The sequence below is a fragment of the Gymnoscopelus braueri genome (assembly GCF_963280865.1).
Source record: "Gymnoscopelus braueri genome assembly, chromosome: 9".
NCBI classification, from domain to species: Eukaryota; Metazoa; Chordata; class Actinopteri; order Myctophiformes; family Myctophidae; genus Gymnoscopelus; species Gymnoscopelus braueri.
In genome coordinates this window covers 48,971,828-48,990,646 of record NC_137610.1, presented here as the reverse complement: position 1 = coordinate 48,990,646, position 18,819 = coordinate 48,971,828, and the positions used below count along the sequence as shown (strand labels likewise).

Here is an 18,819-nt window from a genome sequence, read left to right as displayed (position 1 = left end):
AGGCTACTTTACTTACTTACACCAGTGGTTCTCAATTTTTTTTCTTGTCAAGGACCCCCAAAATGATATGTATTTGGCCGCGAACCACCATCTCAAAATGTTTTCTTCCAGGGACCCGCAGAAGCCAAGATTTGAGTTACAAATGTTCGCTTTAAAAATATATATATTCAAAAAGGTTTGCACTAATTTTCACGATTTTTCAAAAATGGCAGCTCTACAAGCTCGCGCGGCGGTGACACGCTATGAGCTTGTATATCTGCCATTTTCGAATAGCCAGAGTATAAAAGGTTAAAGTGGTTAACATTTTTGCGATGCTATATTAAAAAAAATTTTTGCTGGGGACCCCCTGGAACCCCCCCCCCCAAGGACCCCTGGGGGTCCCCGGACCCCACTTTGAGAACCAATGACTTACACCTCAAGAAGTTCATGTTTACTTTTTCTGGGCCCTTTTCACAGCAGTGTCTTTCTTTTTTTCAACATGTGAATGCAGCTGAAGGTAATAACTTTGCTTGTGGGTGTTTTTCATTGAGGTGTTTTCTGTGTGCCAGCATGACATTAACTGTACAGGAGCAGCAGTCCACGATGGCACATAGCAACACATAAACACACACAATTAATGTGGTTACAGTACCTTCAGCTGTGTTTACCAGTCAAAATGGCTGCTGGGAAACACTGTGACCAAAACAAGCCCAAAAGAAGCGACTAACACATGAGCTCTTTAAACTTTTATTCATCGGCTAATAATAGCAGATCTACAAGCTCACAACGCGTCAAGATGCGAAGCGTTTTGAGCTTGCAGATCTGCCATTAAAAAATAATAATAATAATAATTTTAACAACACAAATCTGGTCCGGAATAAAACATTCACTTGAGTAAAAGTACAAAAGTATTGGCATCAAAATGTACTTAAAGTACCAAAAGTAAAAGTACTCATTATGCAGAATGTCCCATTTCACAAGTTTTCAAAAAATATATATTTTGAAAATAGCAAATCTACAAGCTCACAATGCGTCGCGTTTTGAGCTTGTAGATCGGCTATTTTCAAATGGACGAAATGTATATAGGGCTGAAGTGGTTAATGTATGTTTTGTAATAATATTAATCCAAATCTACAAAGTAACTAAAGTTTTCAAATAATTGTAGTGGAGTAAAAGTACAAAGTTTGCCTCTGAGATGTAGTGGAGTAGAAGTAAAAGTAATGACAATTGGAAATACTCCAGTAAAGTAAAAATACCTAAAAACTGTACAGTACTGGAATAAATATACTTAGTTACTTTACACCACTGGGTACGGGGGTCCCTGGCACAAAATGTTTTCAGATAGGGATACGTGGACAATTACAAAAAAACACACCAATATTTACCGGGAAAGAAAATCCCTAAGTTGCTTATAATAAGCAGACATGGCAACGCTGACCGTGACTCATCTGCACCGGAGGATTCACATCCCTTTACAAGTGGTTGTTGCAACAAAACCCTAAAGCTGTGACTGTTTATTTCCCAGGAGAAGTACGGGTGATTGCAGGAAAAAAAAGAAGTGATTGAGGCAGCAGAGATTATTTGAAAGCTACAGGTAAAAATGTGATGTTGAGAAATAGCTTAGTAGTAATATTATAAACTATGAGCAAGAATCAATCATAACCTTCTCCCTACTTCATCTATTATCCATGCCATTGGGTAAGAGCAAGACAACCCCAAACGGTGAGTAATGGTGATCCAACCTGCAGCTGTTGGATCCAATGGTAAGACTACACTAAATCAGTAGTCCAGGGACCCCCCAGGGGTCCTTGAAGGGGGTTCCAGGGGGTCCCCAGCTGAATTTGTTAATACAGCATCACAATTTTAACCACTTTATCCATATTTTATATGTTGGCTTAAGGCTGGGTGCAATAACCGCAACACCGCCATACCGCGGTGTCGAGTTAATAACCACGATTACTATTATTATTATTTTTTTAATTTGTATTCAAAACAACTTTTTTTGAGAGATACTGCGATACCGCTATACCGTCGGTAAACAGTGATTTATTACCGCGATAACGAAAAATCCATACCGTCCCAGCCTTAAGTTGGCTATTGAAAAATAGCAGATGTACAAGCTCACACTGCGAGCTTAAAGCCTACAGCTACTATTTTTGAAAAATACTTTCATTTTCAGATGGAGGTCCGCGGACAAATGCACGAAAAATGTTGATAACTACTGCACTAAATGGACCAGTGGAGAAATGGCACTGTTCCTTGTCAAGGTTATAGGGCTCCAGCTATCGACTATGATCTTAGCGAGTATCTTACTATCTTACTATCTTACTACTATCTTACCATCTTATCTTATCTTATCTTACTACTATCTTACTACTATATAATTGACAAAAGCTCAGAAAGTTTGTGCGGGGTAAGCAAGCACAGGATCACTCCATTTGCCCCGAAACTTGCCACAGACTGTTGATCAGAGCTATGGCTATGTTCTAGGCATCTTACCCCACCTCGATCAGTGATCGGACTCTCGGTTTGATTGATTCTCCGATTTGCCTATCAGACCCTCAGCCTGATCTTGCAGGTTGCCATAGCAACCAGATACAGGAAGTCTGACCTCTTTATCACATGACCGAGGTTGTGAGGATGGCTCTAGTCCCATCCTCACAACCTCTCCTCCCCTCTCCTCCCTCCCCGCTTTGCTTTGCGGCCCTAACCTCTAGTCGTTAGGGCCGCAAAGCAAAGCGGGGAGGGAGGAGAGGGGAGGAGAGGAGCCGAGAGGAGAGGCGAGAGGAGAGGCCCGAGAGGCTGGACTTCGCATGACGTGTGTGCAGAGCTATAATTAGGCCAGGTCGCCGTCATGGTTCAGAAATATCTCTTACAGAGGAAATTGACTATTTAGACGGGATAACAGTCGAAATGTTTAGGAACGATGAGGATGTGAATCCGTTACACACACCGCTAAAGCATGAGGAGGAATTTGACTATTTAGAAGGAGGAAATGTTTGGAGAGTTTGACGCGGCCCTGACATCTGATGAGTCTTGGACTCTGTCTGGACAAACCTCGGATCGGGCCGCAAAGCGGCCCTGACATCTAGTTCTATTAATTACCTTTTCAATTAATCAAATTATCTAGATTAGAAGCACTTTTTTTTAAGATATCAATGAATCGACGAGAAAATACATTCGAATATATTTTTTATTATCAACTAGATTGATTAGTCTGAATAACCACTTAAGCCCCGTTTCACACATTAGAACGGTGTCGTTCAAAAATAGCCAATCTACAAGCTCACAACAGGAATGCGATGGAAGAGCTTGGATCTACTAGCATTTTTTTTTTGGGGGGGGTGGGTTATGTTCCCCCAAAATCTATATCGATATTATTTTTGTATTCATTATTTTGATTAACCATTGCAGTCCTAATTCACTGTGTGACGTCTCTCATGAATAGGACAATAATTATGTCGCAATCTCTGCCAGACATGAATGCCACCTGCTGACTGGAGGTGGACCCACCTTAGAGTCCAGGCTCTTTTCAGTAGAGCGTACAGTGATTAATTCATTAAGACCGGGAAGACTGTGTCATTTATGATTTCTTTGGCCATTCAAAAATACCTTGTAGATCTGCTACTTTTTGTCTTATCTTGAAAATGTGTGCAAATCTTTGAATATATATATATTTGTAAAGCGAACATTTGTAACTCAAATGCTTCTGGAGGGTCGCTGGATCAACGCAATTAGAGATGAGGGTCCGCGGCCAAATACATATCTAAAAATGTTTTTCTAAATCCCAACTTTTTCATGTCAAGCACCTAAAATGATATGTATTTGGCCTCAAAACATGTTGTTCCAGGGACCCCCAGAAGTAAAGATCGGAAAAGATGTGCACACATTTTCCACAATGTTTCCAAAAAAATTGCAGATCTACAAGCTCATAGCGTGGCACTCGGTGCCGCGCTGTGCGCTTGTATATCTTAAAATGACACAGATGCGTTCCCAGTCTTAACGGATTAATGAGTCCAGAGGCCCAGACGGACGGACTGGCAGCTTTTTTTTTTTTGCTCAAAAACTGTGCAGAGAAATTGACATCAGCATGGGGTCCTCTGTTCCAACGGTCGCTCAGACACTCACACGCTCCCAGATTTGTGGAAATCACAGCACCAGTGTGCCTATAAAGCCCTGGTGCGACAGAGTGAATATAGATTTTTTTTTTTGTCCTGTAGCTTTGACCTAGATTGTCCTGAAATGTTTTCAGATATGTGCAGTGTCCAATGCTCAAGAAGGTTATTGGTACAATGTTAGTTATATGCTAATATGTTTACCTTACAACCCTGGCTTAAGGGAAGCAGCACAGGAGCATTGGTTCTCAAAGTGGGGTCAGGAAAAGTAGTCAACATACTGTAGCACCACAATGATTTTAACCACTTTATCCATTTATATGGCTATTAAAAAAAGCTCACAGCTCACAGCGCGTCACTTCGTGCCGCAAGCTTGTAGATCTGCTATTTGTTTTACAGATATTTGAAAAATACCGAAAATATCTGGAAAATGTTGAATAATTTAGATTTTTCTACTGGGGGTCCCTGGCATAAAGCTTTTTCAGATGGGGGTCCGCGAACAAAAACATTAATTTGGGGGTCCGTGGCACGAAGAGAACCACTGGAGAACCACTGGTTTACGGCATTCAAAGCAAACAAAAGTTAACAAAAGAAACAAAAATGGTGGCTGTTAGCAATCCTTCTGATACTGGCTGGCTGGCTGCAGTGTGTGTGTGTGTGTGTGTGTGTGTGTGTGTGTGTGTGTGTGTGTGTGTGTGTGTGTGTGTGTGTGTGTGTGTGTGTGTGTGTGTGTGTGTGTGTGAGAGAGAGAGAAATATAGATAGGGAGGAGGGAGAGATGTCATCCGTCATTTTGTCTGTGGCTGTGCTCAACAGGACTGCCTCTGGTGTATCCTCTAGGGAGCAGGACTCCTGTAAGGGCATTCAGAGCAGTCTTCTGCAGAAGAGAGTAGAGGAGCCTCGGGGCAGAGACGCTGAACCGTTTGGCACAGAGATGAGAGCAAGACAACCAACCACACATACATGAACTTGAGGAAATGTGGGGAAGGAGGGATTACAACGAAGGAGACAAGCAAAGTATCTGTCCAGAGTTACGTTTGAATAAGACTGTTCTTGTCAATACTATTATGTTTTTGATTTTATAGTTGTTGTTTTTTTATCCACTGGTCACTCTCAGCAGTGCATGTCATGAGACATCTTTATCGCTGCACTTAGAATTAAAGTTCAGCCGTACACCAAATAATATTCAATTATTCAGTAACCCAACATAAAATGTGTTCATGTTTAGGCCAACAAAGGCAAACTGTTATTCTCTGGCTAAGTCCTATGGCAATGTTCTGTTGTTGTTTTATCCGTTTTATATTGGATTGGATTACCGTAGCTTACCATGTGCTGATTACCTTGCAGTTTCAAAAGCTGTTCTTATACTCAAGAGTTGTAAGTAGGTTCCATTTACGTTACCGCTTGTTTTTTGTTTTGTTTTTCTATTTTAGTTGTCTAGTGTATTAACACATTGACTGCCAGAATTAAAACATAGTTTTTCATCCCCATGCCAGCGTTTTTTACGTTATATTGACGATCCGCGGAGAGCCACGGGAGCCGCGATGTGTACACGGATGTAAACAAAGGGTGTCTGGGGGAGTAGGAGGGTCTCCTCTTATCCACCGGAACAAAAATGTTGTAACCGCGATCGGCCATTTTGTTGCGATCGGCCGTTGAATAAGGCTCGTTTTCACAAAAAAAAAGTATTGGTATCAAAATGTACTTAAAGTACCAAAGTAAAAAGTACTCATTACGTAGAATGTCCCATTTCACAAGTTTTCAAATGTATAAACTATAAAATGTATACAAATCTTTTGAAAATAGCAGATCTATCTACATGGTCGATGCGACGCATTGTGAGCTTGTAGATCTGCTATTTTCAAATGGACGAAATGTGTATAGGGCTGAAGTGGTTAATGTATCTTTTGTAATAATCTAAATCTATAAAGTAACTTAAGTTTTTAAATAATTGTAGTGGAGTAAAAAGTACAATATTTGCCTCTGAGATGTAGTGGAGTAAAAAGTAAAAGTACCGAAAATTGGAAATACAGCAAAGTAAAGGTACCTCAAAATTGTACTTAAGTACAGTACTTGAGTAAACTTACTTAGTTACTTTACACCACTGCTATTCTGGACATAGTGTAGTGTATTGGCATTGTATTGGAGTTATTTTAGTGCGAGCAACAGTGCTCACTGATTAATTTGTCTGAACGCATACAAATTTCCCCATCTGTGTTCTGCAAGCTGCAGCTCTGGGTGAAAGACAGAAATCACCATGGAGTCCTGTGTGCATCAGTTGGCCATTTGATTTGATTGAAAGAACAGTTTAATTGCTCAGAGAGTCCCTCCGCCATCAGGCTGATTCAAAACCCCGTGGTTCAAAACCTAGTTCAGGTGGGAACCGAGGACTGAATTGATCAACAGGGGGGGTCCGGGACCCCTAGGGGGTCCCACAGAGTTACTACGTTGTGTGATTGGAACTTTTGTCCTTTTCTTTCTTCACATTAATCACTCATCAACCCTGTAGCATCCCTATTCTGAGGGGAACATTAGCAAAAATAGACGATGTGGATCATCAAATCTAAAAATTACGAAGATGCGCTCCCGGTCTGAACACATTGACTGCCAATAATTAAAGGAGTAGTTCACCCAAAAAATGACTTATTTTCTATCAATTGCACACCCCATGAAGCCTTCCTAAGCTAATAATTTGATTCCCGGTCTCTTACCGACTAATGTATCCGGTAGGAGACACAAAGTAGATTATTTGTGTCTCCTACCGGAAATACACCCGGTCATCAAATTATTAGCTTAGGAATGCCACTAAAACTAAAATAAATCCATGAATTCAAGTCTTCATGGGGTGTGCAATTGATAGAAAATAAGTAATTTTTTGGGTGAACTCCTCCTTTAATTCATTAATTCATCCATCTACTGTCCCCTTGCCGGCGAAAACAGCGATTTTACTGTACTTTTGAAAAAATCATGGACTATTCTCCGTGACCTCCTTCCTCACGGAGATCGGGCTCATTACACGCACGGGGGTCCATTAGAATCGAGAAAATTGGCCTCCATTCCAGAGCTATGGCTGTTTGAATGTGGCATGTTTTTTTTTTAAACACTTCAAGGGTTCACAAAAGTCAAATCTTCGAGGATTTCTGTTGTTTTTTAACTCTTTGACTGCCAGAGTATTTTCATAAAGTACTCCCCCAGTGCCAGCAATTTTCGTGTTTTTTTATTTTTATATTTTGAATTTTTCTCATGAAAATAATTTAAGGGGACACAATTTAAAGACCCAGCACAAATCCGCCACTAGAGAGAAGCACATGACAGCGTGATCATGTCGTTGGGTCTCTCTCACCCTTCTTGATAGATTAGACAAGGAAAAACATGAAAACGGACGTGACGTCGTCCCAGATTGTTTTGATCGGCGAAAATTACGATGTGATACACGACGGCGATGACTGATCGTCACCCATAGATTGGGTTGACCATAGATTGACCATAGATTATAGAAGAGAACCTGTATGTTTGTCCGTTATACCGTGTGAAAACCCGTTTATTTACCTATTTTGGACGAAAATGACTGGGGAAAAAAATCAAAAACCGGAAACGGAACCCAGGTCATGAAACCGGATGCAGATGTCCGTGAAGTAAGTGGAACTCGAGAATAACATTGAATATTAAGCAGCATAGCGCAATCAGAGATTAAACAATAAACGCGCGTCAAGCGCGTCGAACGCGTCGACGGCCAACTGGACAAAGTAGCACTTGACGCGTTATCGCGTCGTCCGCAGTCAAAGAGTTAACATGAAAATTGGCGATTTTTTTTGTTGTTGTGATCACGTGATTCCTGGGTGCAGTCTTGTTCGGTGGTGCTTGGATCATTCACAGGCTGCGGAGAAGCACCCCGCCCCCAAATTTTTTTTTTTTACTTCAATTGCGTCCTTGGCAGCCTGGGCGTTTGGACCAAAAACACATCGATTACGTCCTCGGTGGTGAATGAGTTAATGGGTTAACGCTGGAGAGGGAGCAGTTAGTTAGGAGTTAAGAGTCTTGCTCAGCAGTAGCAGTAGTAGTAGTAGGGCAGGGCGATACGACTTCAAATCAATATCAAGCATTTTGCGCTTGATCTGTAAGCACCTAGAGAACGCAAACGCCTCCGCTTGAATTTTATTTGATTTTAACTCAGGGTTTAATATTGTGTAAATACTACAGCTTACCTGCGTATCTAGAGAAGCAGAAGGACATGAGTCATAACACTATCCTGACTAGATGCTTTTATTTTAACTACAATATTTGGACAGCAAGTGAAGAGAGCGTTTTATGTGTCGCTCACTCAGGTTACAGGTACAAGCAGTGGAAACGGTGGTGTGGCATGACTGTGATGACAACACAATATAACAACAATATAATAATGATAATACCGGATGGCATGAAAATGAGAGGGAAAAGAGAAGAATAAAGACAAAATAATGTTGCCAATTAGTACAGGTAAAAAATGAAAAAGGGAAATGGGCATTATATGGAGGGGGGGGTTGCCTGGATTATATAATGTTCAGTAAGTGAAGTTCAACAGAACAGAGACAGTGTGTTATCTACTCTTTATAAAAGGTATTGATGCCCTACTTCACGCCCTACTTCATCATACAAGAGTGTAGCAGAAAAGTAGTGAAAATAGCAGATCTACAAGCTCACAACGTGTCTGCTACTTTCACTACTTAACTTTTTTTTTATATAATATGAAGCAAAAGGAACGTTTCTTGGACCTACAAGGTGATTTTGATCCTTCTCAACAAAAGAGACTTCTTAGAGTGCAGTGTTGATTTTGTCGACTAAAACTATGACGAAAAATGTTCGTCGACTACCTTTTTTCACTGACGAAAACTACATAAAAACTAAGCTATGGTGACTAAAACTATGACTAAATATATTGACCATTTTGTCAACAAATAAAAACTAGACTAAAATGTTAGTGAGGGATCTAGTGGAGAAGAGATCCAGTAGAACAAAAATACAAGTCATTTTATGTTTGGTTGCGCTCGGTGTTGCGCTCTGAAAATAGCAGATCTACAAGCTCACAACGCGTCGCGCTGTGACGCGTTGTGAGATTGTAGATCGGCTATTTTCAGCATGCAACCAAGTGTAAAATCAGGCATTACGACGCCATCAAGGCACCACCAACATACATAGTCGACTAAATCAACTGTAGATTTAGTCGACTATAATCTTATGATATTTAGTCGGCTAAAACTAGACAAAAACTAAAACATTTCAGATGACTAAAATATGGCTAAAACTAAATGGAATTTTATTCAGCTATTTGCACAGGATTTTGCCTATAATGACATAGGGATGGCAGGTTGAAAGTGTTTTGTATTTATTTATTTATCTGAAGCAACGGTCTTGACACAATGACAAACAGCTCTCAGATATTTGTGATGTATTTTTTTTTATGTGAAGCAATGAACTGTACATGCTGTAGTAGGGCTGTGAATCGTCTGCTATCTCACGAATCGATTCGATTCCGATTCTTGGGGTCACGATTCCGATTTTTATCGATTTTTTCAAAACAAACAATTCCGATTCAAAAGCTATTTTTTTAGCTTCGATTCTCGATTCAAAACATAGGATTTCAGGATCTACTCCAATATGCTGGCATGAGAACAGAGTACATGTATGTAGCTTTTATAATTGTAAAGATTTTATCAACTGATAATAATGTAAACACACAAAGGTAAATCCAAGATCAAAAATAAATAAATTGAGAATCGATTCTGAATCGTCCAACAGTAGAATCGCGATTCGTATTCGAATCGATTTTTCGTAGTAGTAGCCTCTCTCACTCCCTCTCAAACTGAACAAGAGAGAGTCAATTAAACCCACTTCACCTTACACAGGACTGGCTGACGGATGAAGAATTCATTTCCTACTTTTCCACTGAGCAAGGTGGTGTGGGGAGAGGAGATGAGTGATACGTTATGGTCAGCCAGTAAAGAAAGAGATACACTCAGGTGTGTCTGTGCCACACATTGTACACACAGGGTGCGAGCGCGACTCCAACTCGTTTCAATAATAAGGCTACTGAGCTTTCTTACCGGGTGCACGGTCTAGAAGAGTTACTTTACAATAACAATTCTCTATAAGAGAGAATACCAGCTTTCATGGAACCGTCCTTGAGGGCACTTTTTATTTAACCCATTAAGACCTGGAACGCATCTGTGTAATTTTTTAATTTGAGCTAAAAAATACATTAGTTTACACTTTGGCTATTCAAAAATAGCAGATCTGCAAGCTCATAGCGCGGCACCGAGTGCCGCGCTACGAGCTTGTAGATCTGCTATTTTTGAAAAATCTTGAAAATGTGTGCAAATCTTTGAATATAATATATTCTTTTAAAGCGACCATTTGTAACTCAAATCTTTGCCTCTGGGGGGTCCCTGGAACCAAATATTTTGAGATGGGGGGCTAAATACATATGTAATATGTAATTTTGGGGGTCCTTGACAATTATAAAAAAGTTTGAGAACCACTGATATAGCATCATACGTTTTTTTTTATTGATTATTTTTTTTATTACATTTGTAGAATTGACCTCAGGTCTTAACACTCGCATGACTAAGCCATCAATCTGACCGATTTTGAGAATTTAAAGTGGATTATCTTCTCTCATGAAGCTCTGAGAAAGTTCCCCTTTCATGACTTTTCCTAACTATTTGTTTCAAATCATCTTTCATCATTTTTTTTCACGTCTTTCTATTATTATTATTATTATTATTATTATTATTATTATTATTATTATAATAATTATATATATAATTACATTATAATGGTAATAATTTTCTAAAAATAATCAGTTGGAATGGTACACTGCAGAGCAGACAGAACGACGTACGCGTTTCGGCATCAAGCCTTCATCAGCGTTGTACGCCGCAGGCAACGGAAGTGTCCCGTTTATAGCGTCCGTAGGTAAGACAAACTTCCCCCGTCCGTGTAGATACAAACAACTTCCGACCAACTTGTACAAAAAGCCCAATCAAAATACAAATTCATGCAAAGATAAATCCATTATACACAGAGAGCCATTCATCCAAACACACCTGCGCTCCCTCTCTCTCTCTCTCTCTCTCTCCCCTCTCTCTTTCTTTCTCCCTACCCCCTCTCTCTCTCTCTAACACATTTGCCTGCCAAGGACGTTTTTAAAAAAAATTTGTTGGGGTGGATAGAGGAGACCCTACTCCTCCCCCCAGACACCCTGTGTTTACATCCGTGTACACATCGCGGCTCCCGTGGCTCTCCGTGGATCGTCAATATAAAAAGGTAAAAAAAACACTGGCATGGGGATGTAAAACGTTTTAATTCTGGCAGTCAATGCGTGTTAAGAATACCTAAAGACATAGTAAGTATTAAAGTTGCGTACACATCCAGTACACAGCTATCCAGGAGACAACCAATCTATGCTTCTTCTTCTCAACAACAATATTCTGGCACATAAAAAGATCAGCTCAAAAATAAGTCAACCAACAATATGAGGAACGTGACGTCTGCGCCGAGAAGTCATTTATAATCTGCGGTGATGATATTTGCCAAGCTTGATTAGTTAAATGATGGCCAGGCAATTAGTTTTTTCAAAAGCAATTAAGAAAAATAATTCATGGAATATTGGCACCTCAGAAATGTTCATTTTAGAACGGCTCATAATGTATTCGTGCCGTCATCGACAGCCCGTTCTGAATGTATTTGCTGAAGCCACGCTAACAAGAAGCAGTTGGGAGTGTAACCTGGGGTGAAGGTAATATTATCAGTGATAATGGATGCCACCCCTGAGGCAGCTGATATTTCCCTAACAAAGGACATAAACACAGCTGCACGCTCCAACCTTCATCAGGGTATTGTTTTATTCACTTCATCATTGATTAATTCAGGCGTTTTAGCCAAATATAGACCTATATATAGATCAGCATTTGTAATCCGCCCATCTGTGTGTGTTCCTCTGACACCAGTGTTGATTTAGTCGACTGAAACTATGACGAAAAAATACCCTTTTTCACTGACAAAAACTAAATAAAAAGTAAGCTATGATGATTAAGACTAAATATATTGACAATTTTGTCAGAGCTCGGGTGTTGCGCTCTGAAAATAGCAAATCTACAAGCTCACAACGCGTCGCAGCACGACGCGTTGTGAGCTTGTAGATCGGCTATTTTCGGCATGCAACCAAGTGTAAAGTCAGCCATTACGACGCCATCAAGGCACCGCCTAAATACATTTTAGTCGACTAAATCAACTGTACATTTAGTCGACTATAATCTTATGATATTTAGTCAATTGAAACTAGACTAACAGTAAAACATTTCAGATGACTAAAATATGACTAAAACTAAATGGAATTCGATTCAAAAGACTATGACTAAAACTGAATCAAAAATCTCACACTCATCTTACACTCTGTGTTTCTGTGGACTGTGCTTCCCACACAGAAACACACCACTCCATTTACAATAAGACTTATTATTTTGTCCTGCTTGTGACAGTCTCATGTTTTCGTTTACAGCAGACAGTGTCAGCTCTATACTGTATCTCATATGTTCCTTTACAGCAGACAGTGTCAGCTCTATACTGTATCTCATATGTTCCTTTACAGCAGACAGTGTCAGCTCTATACTGTATGTCATATGTTCCTTTACAGCAGACAGTGTCAGCTCTATACTGTATCTCATATGTTCCTTTACAGCAGACACTGTCAGCTCTATACTGTATGTCATATGTTCCTTTACAGCAGACAGTGTCAGCTCTATACTGTATGTCATATGTTACTTTACAGCAGACAGTGTCAGCTCTATACTGTATCTAATCCATGTATTCATTTTCAGTCCCATGATGATTAACATACTTAACATTAACATACTTTGGGTACGAGTGGCCAGTGATAACCTGTACTGGTGTCGATTGATCTAGGTGTGCTTAATGGCATACCTGTAGTCTTATGTCCCGTGTGATGTGTGTCTGTTATCTGATGTATTTTAGTGCTGGGATATTAATATGATTTATTTGTCTCTGTTTGTGCATGGGGCATTCATCTTTGTAAATGTTTGGAAGCCAGTGTACTGTATGTATATGCAATGTGTATGCTGTTACTGATATGATTTGTGGAGTTATAAAAAAACTCAAATAAAAATAAAGTAAAACATGGATTGTTAATTGGTAACTAATTATATTGATTGGTGACCAGCTGTCTGAAATCATGTGCAGTGTCAAACGCTATACTCTCGTGTTCGCGACAGGTCACGCGTGCGATAGCCGTGTGTGTTCGCGACGGGGGACGGCTCTGGGCGAGCGAGCGTGTGTGTGTGTGTGTTCACGACGGGGCGCGTGTGTGTGTTGGAACTGTTTATGAGCGGGTGTTTGTGTGTGTTCTCTGTGGCTCCGTGCCGCGGCGAAGGGACGCATGCGCGCGTGCGTGTGTGTTGGAAGTGTTGTAGGTACCAAGTACAAAGTCACTTTCCATCCCTGCATACTGTCTGTGCACAGCGCGTAAACCAAACTGCACATACTGTGGGTGCTCATATCCCCAGACGGGTATGGTCTAGTTACTCTAGTATATAAACTGCTCAAAAAAATAAAGGGAACACTTTGATCCCTTAATTCTTTTGAGTTTTTTCATGAACTGTGTACATAATGCTAACGAAAACTGCTCAAAATAATTAAGGGATCAAAGTGTTCCCTTTATTTTTTTGAGCAGTGTATATATATTTGTAGAATCGGCCTCAGGTCTTAATGTTAAAATGTTAAAATGACATTGATGGGGTAGACATCCTCCAGTGAGACCACGGGTCCATACCGATGCTTGGTGTTTTAGTTTTTCATAATGTGAAAATTTGACAAACTCCTCACGAGTCTCTCTCTTATGGTTGTGATGCTGGCTGAATAGTAATAACTGCTGGTCTTTGAACACTGTCGAGTCCCTGATGATGCCTGTCATAAAGTGCCTCATGATGTGAATACTGTATCGCAGTGCTTCTCAAATTTTTTCATGTCAGGGACTCCTAAATTGATATGTGTATTTTGGCCGCAGACCCCCCCGACATCTGAAAAGATTTTGTGCCAAGCAACCCCACCCCCCCTCCCCCCAGAACAGAAGATTTGTGGGAAGAAAAAAAAAAAGTTCTATATTTTCAATATTCAACTTTTTCAAAAATAGTAGCAAGCTACGCGTACGGTGGAGTTTGCCGAAAGGTTCAACATTCAACATTTCCCTTGAGATAAGCAGGCGTGCTCTATCGGCTCAGTGGTTTAAAATGCCAGCACTTAGGAGGAGGAACATGAAGGTTACAGTGTGCAGCTTTACTTTGAGGCACATATACTTCAATGGGACGCTCTCTCCTCTCACACTCGCTGGCAACTATAGGAATGAAGCTGCGCTCAGCAGCGATAAGATCTCCATCCCAGAACATGACAAGATGGGCTTCAGCAGAGGAGGAAAGACCAAATGAAAGACATGGGAAAAGAGGGACAGATAGAGGGACAGCAGATACAAAAAATAATCGTACCCCTTCAATCCAGGAATGTCATTTTAGATTGTTTTGCTATAAACATTATTTTAAACTTTGGGCTATTCAAAAATAGCAAATATACAAGCTCATAGAGCTTCTCTCTGTCTGTCTTCTATCTGCAATTTTGTCTTTAAATCGTGAAAATCTTTTGAATATATATATATATATTTTTTAAGTGAACATTTTAAACTCAAATCTTTTCTTCTGGGGATTCTTACAAATGTCTTCTAAATCATGACAGTTATTTTTTTTAATACTTATGTTGCTATAATATCAGTGGTTCTCAAACTTTGTTCATGTCAAGGACGCCCAAAACGTATTTGTCCGCGGCATGCTATGAGCTTGTATATCTGCTATTTTTGAATAGCCAAAGTAATCTAAAATGACACAGATGCGTTTCCGGATTGAATGGGTTAAAACACCTAGAGAGGAACACAGTAGATTCTTCTGTGAGTGACTCACTATCTCAGAACCTCAGTCAGTCAGTCAGTCAGTCAGTCAGTCAGTCAGTGACAATCGCATTCATAAGGCTGTTGCGTTCCAGCCCAGAACATGGCAGATCAACACCTGTGTATTATTGGGGAAGGTACAGATTAGAAAGACCCAGGTGAGGAGAGGATCACGGATGGAGGGAGTCTGGATGAGGTTGTGATCCAAGTGTGAGACCGCTCTGCCTGCCGCACACAAATCTCTACACGGTCCTTGTGAGTCATTATTGTGTGGAGGAAGAAGGAAGGAAGGGGTCTGGTTGTGTGTAGATAAGCATAGAGACTTTGACTTGCCTCGTGGTAGCTCCGCACGGCGTTGCAGAAAGCTTCGTCGGCCACAATCTGAGTCTCCCCGTTCAGGAAGGCCTGGAAGCGCTCCTTCACCGCCTGCAGCTGCTGCTTATTCACCTGTTGAGAGGAAAGAAGGGGATGGGATATTAAAAATATACATATTCAAAGATTTGCACACATTTTCTCGATTTTTCAAAAATAGCAGATCTACAAGCTCGTAGCACGGTACTCGGTGCCGCGCTACGAGCTTGTATATCTGCTATTTTTGAATAGCCAAAGTGTAAAACATTAAGTTTTAGCTCAAATTGAAGGACAAGAGGAAATGGAGAGACCACAGGAAATGGAGAAAGGAGTGAAGTGGAGTGGAGTGGAGAAGAGAAGAGCAAGATTGTGACAGGGATGGGGAGAGGAATTGTAAGAGATAGAGGAGAGAGAGAGAGAGAGAGAGTGCAATAGTGATGAGGAGAGATGAAGAGGAAAATGGTATGAGAAAGAAGGGGAGGGCAGATTTCAGCCAAATTGAAATGGAAGAAAAGCAGACGGCAGAGAGAGAAGTGAGGAAGGTAGAAAGGAAGCAAAGAAAGTAACAACACAATTAGATTCCACATGAAAAACGTTCCAAGTTGTACAGTATATTACACTACTGTCTCATGTGAGATACATAAATATATACAGAATGTTGTCTCTGTCGAGTGGAAAGCCTCATTGCTTTTCAGGATTCACATTCAAAAACATCAAAAGTAGCAGATCTGCTACTTTTGTTGCTTTTGTGCGACGCTATAGTAGGATCAGGTAGGGCATTCGTTTTCGAAAAAACACAAAAAGGTTAGAATATAATAATAATAATAAAAATGGATTTTTATTTATAACACACTTTACATTTACAAGAAATCTCAAAGTGCTTACAGAAGGCAATTGCATAAAAACAGAAACATCACCAATAAATAAATAAAAGAAAACGACAACTAAGAAACTGAAACAAAACAATTAAAACATGGGGGCATAAAGCCTAGAGGTAAAACCAGCTAAAAAATCACACCCAGTGTGAAGTGGGCGGTGTCTTGCTAGGTGTCTTGCTAGCTAGCGGTGTCTTGCTAGCTAACAATGTGTGATTCACTTAAAAAAAAACATAAATGTGTTTTTTTTAAGTGCATAGTCCTATTTATAGGGCTATGCACAATTGTCATGTTTCCCTAGCCAATCACAGTCCTGAATAGACTGTGATTGGCCAATCACGGTGCAGGGTTACGGGGGTACACTGGTGGCCAATCACAGCGCAGGATTTGGTGTGCAAATATCCAAACCTCACATATAGGGGCGGTTTCACCGCCCAAAAATCACACCCAGTGTGAAGTGGGCGGTGTGGTCATCACAGTGGCCATCATAGTGATGGAAGCTCACTTCCAAAAAAAAAAGATTTTTTTGAAGTGCATAATCCTATTTATAGGTTATTAATGTCATCATGTGTCTCGCTAGCCAATCACAGTGCTGAATAGAGTCAGCCAATAGAGTCAGCCAATCACAGTACAGGAAAGTGGGCCAAGTGGGCCAATCACAGTGCAGGAAACTAATACTAATGAGGTGTCCCAACCCCACTTATAGGGGCGGCTACACCTCCCAAAAAATGCTTTGCTAAAAAGGTAGGTCTTTAATCCGCTCTTAAAGCAGTCGACCGACTGTGGTGCTCTCAGGTGGACAGGGAGGGCGTTCCACAGTTCGGGGGGCGACCGAGCAGAAAGCCCGGTCGCCCATGGTGTGTAGATTGGCCTTGCGGGTGTTGAGGAGGTTGGCGTTTGAAGAGCGGAGGTTGCGGGTCAAGGATTGTAGGGAGACTAGGTCCTTGAGGTATAAAGAATATGGAGATTTCTGCCCCGACAGCAACGATGTATAACTAACCATAACTAGAGGTTCGGGCCGCCGAGCTCCACGCATGGAGTTGACTGATTTGTTTGCGCTTGATGCCATGACGACACGTTGAGGTTAGACAACACACTCCTTATATGGGTGTAGCTGCAATGGGAACTCCGATTATACAATTGTCTTCTAAATACAACAGTTTTTTTATGTTGCTATAATATCAGTGGTGCTCAAACGTGTTCATGTCAAGGACCGCCCCAAAATTATATGTATTTGGTTAGGACCCTCAAAATGTTTCGTTCCAGGGACCCCCCAGAAGCAAAGATTCGAGTATAAATGTTCGCTTTAAAACATATATATATATATTCAGTGGTGGACAGTAATGGAGTAAATGTACTTGAGTACAGTACTTAAGTACAGATTCTGAGAATCTGTGCTTTACTTGAGTATTAGATTGTTTTGATAGGTATTACTTTTACTCGAGTTTCCAAGACAAATATTTTACTTTTACCCGAGTACATTTCTAGGAAGACTGTAAAGTACTTTTAGGTTGGCTGTTTATTTTATTGTATTATTATTATTTTTAAGTAAAGTAACTCAACTACTGTAGATACCTTTTGAGCGCAGTAGCCTAACTAGTAACTATAAATTTAACTATTGTTACTTTTTTAAAGTAACTTGGCCAACACTGTTTATAACGTTATTTGAGTGAAATATTTGTCACCAGTTCTCCAGTCAACCCCCTTGTTTTGTTAGGGCACTGACACAGGTCCTTAGTTAATCCATTGTTTTGTTAGGGCACTGACACAGGTCCTTAGTTAATCCATTGTTTTGTTAGGACACTGACACAGGTCCTTAGTTAATCCATTGCTTTGTTAGGACACTGACACAGGTCCTTAGTTAATCCATTGCTTTGTTAGGACACTGACACAGGTCCTTAGTTAATCCATTGTTTTGTTAGGACACTGACACAGGTCCTTAGTTAATCCATTGCTTTGTTAGGACACTGACACAGGTCCTTACTTATAATCGGCTGATTGCTTAGAACCGGGCTCAAGAGCCACTGAGAGGCCTAGCTGGTTTGTACGGCCAGCCAGTTGTCCTGGTACTCTGTGTAGGGTCAATATGTTCCTCGAGCGTCGCTGATTACACTGGATTGCCTGATGAGCTATTCCTGATTGGGTCTATGTTGCTCACTCTGGAAGGGTTAGGACTGGGTCTAATAGTTAATACATTGTTTTGTTAGGACACTGACACAGGTCCTTAGTTAATCCATTGTTTTGTTAGGACACAGACACAGGTCCTTAGTTAATCCATTGTTTTGTTAGGACACCGACACAGGTCCTTAGTTAATCCATTGTTAGGACACTGAAACAGGTCCTTAGTTAATCCATTGCCATATTACTGAGAAATGCTGTTAAAATAGGACCAGATCCAAGGGGAAGGCAGCTCTGGGGTGGTTAAGCTGGACGTATACTTCGTCGTACGACACCTTTGCATGCTGAAAATGTCTGACTTACAAGCTCACAATCCGTAGCAGAAGTGTTGTGAGCTT

General features: G+C 40.5%; 1 protein-coding gene across 1 annotated transcript in view; it reads right to left on the bottom strand.

Annotated features, from left to right (window-relative positions):
• Positions 1-18,819, bottom strand: part of cadps2 (Ca++-dependent secretion activator 2) — a 342,906-nt gene that overhangs the window by 259,305 nt on the left and 64,782 nt on the right. The window contains 1 exon segment of the mRNA XM_080438413.1: positions 15,411-15,524. Within this exon segment, the coding sequence (XP_080294539.1) occupies positions 15,411-15,524 (114 nt within the window).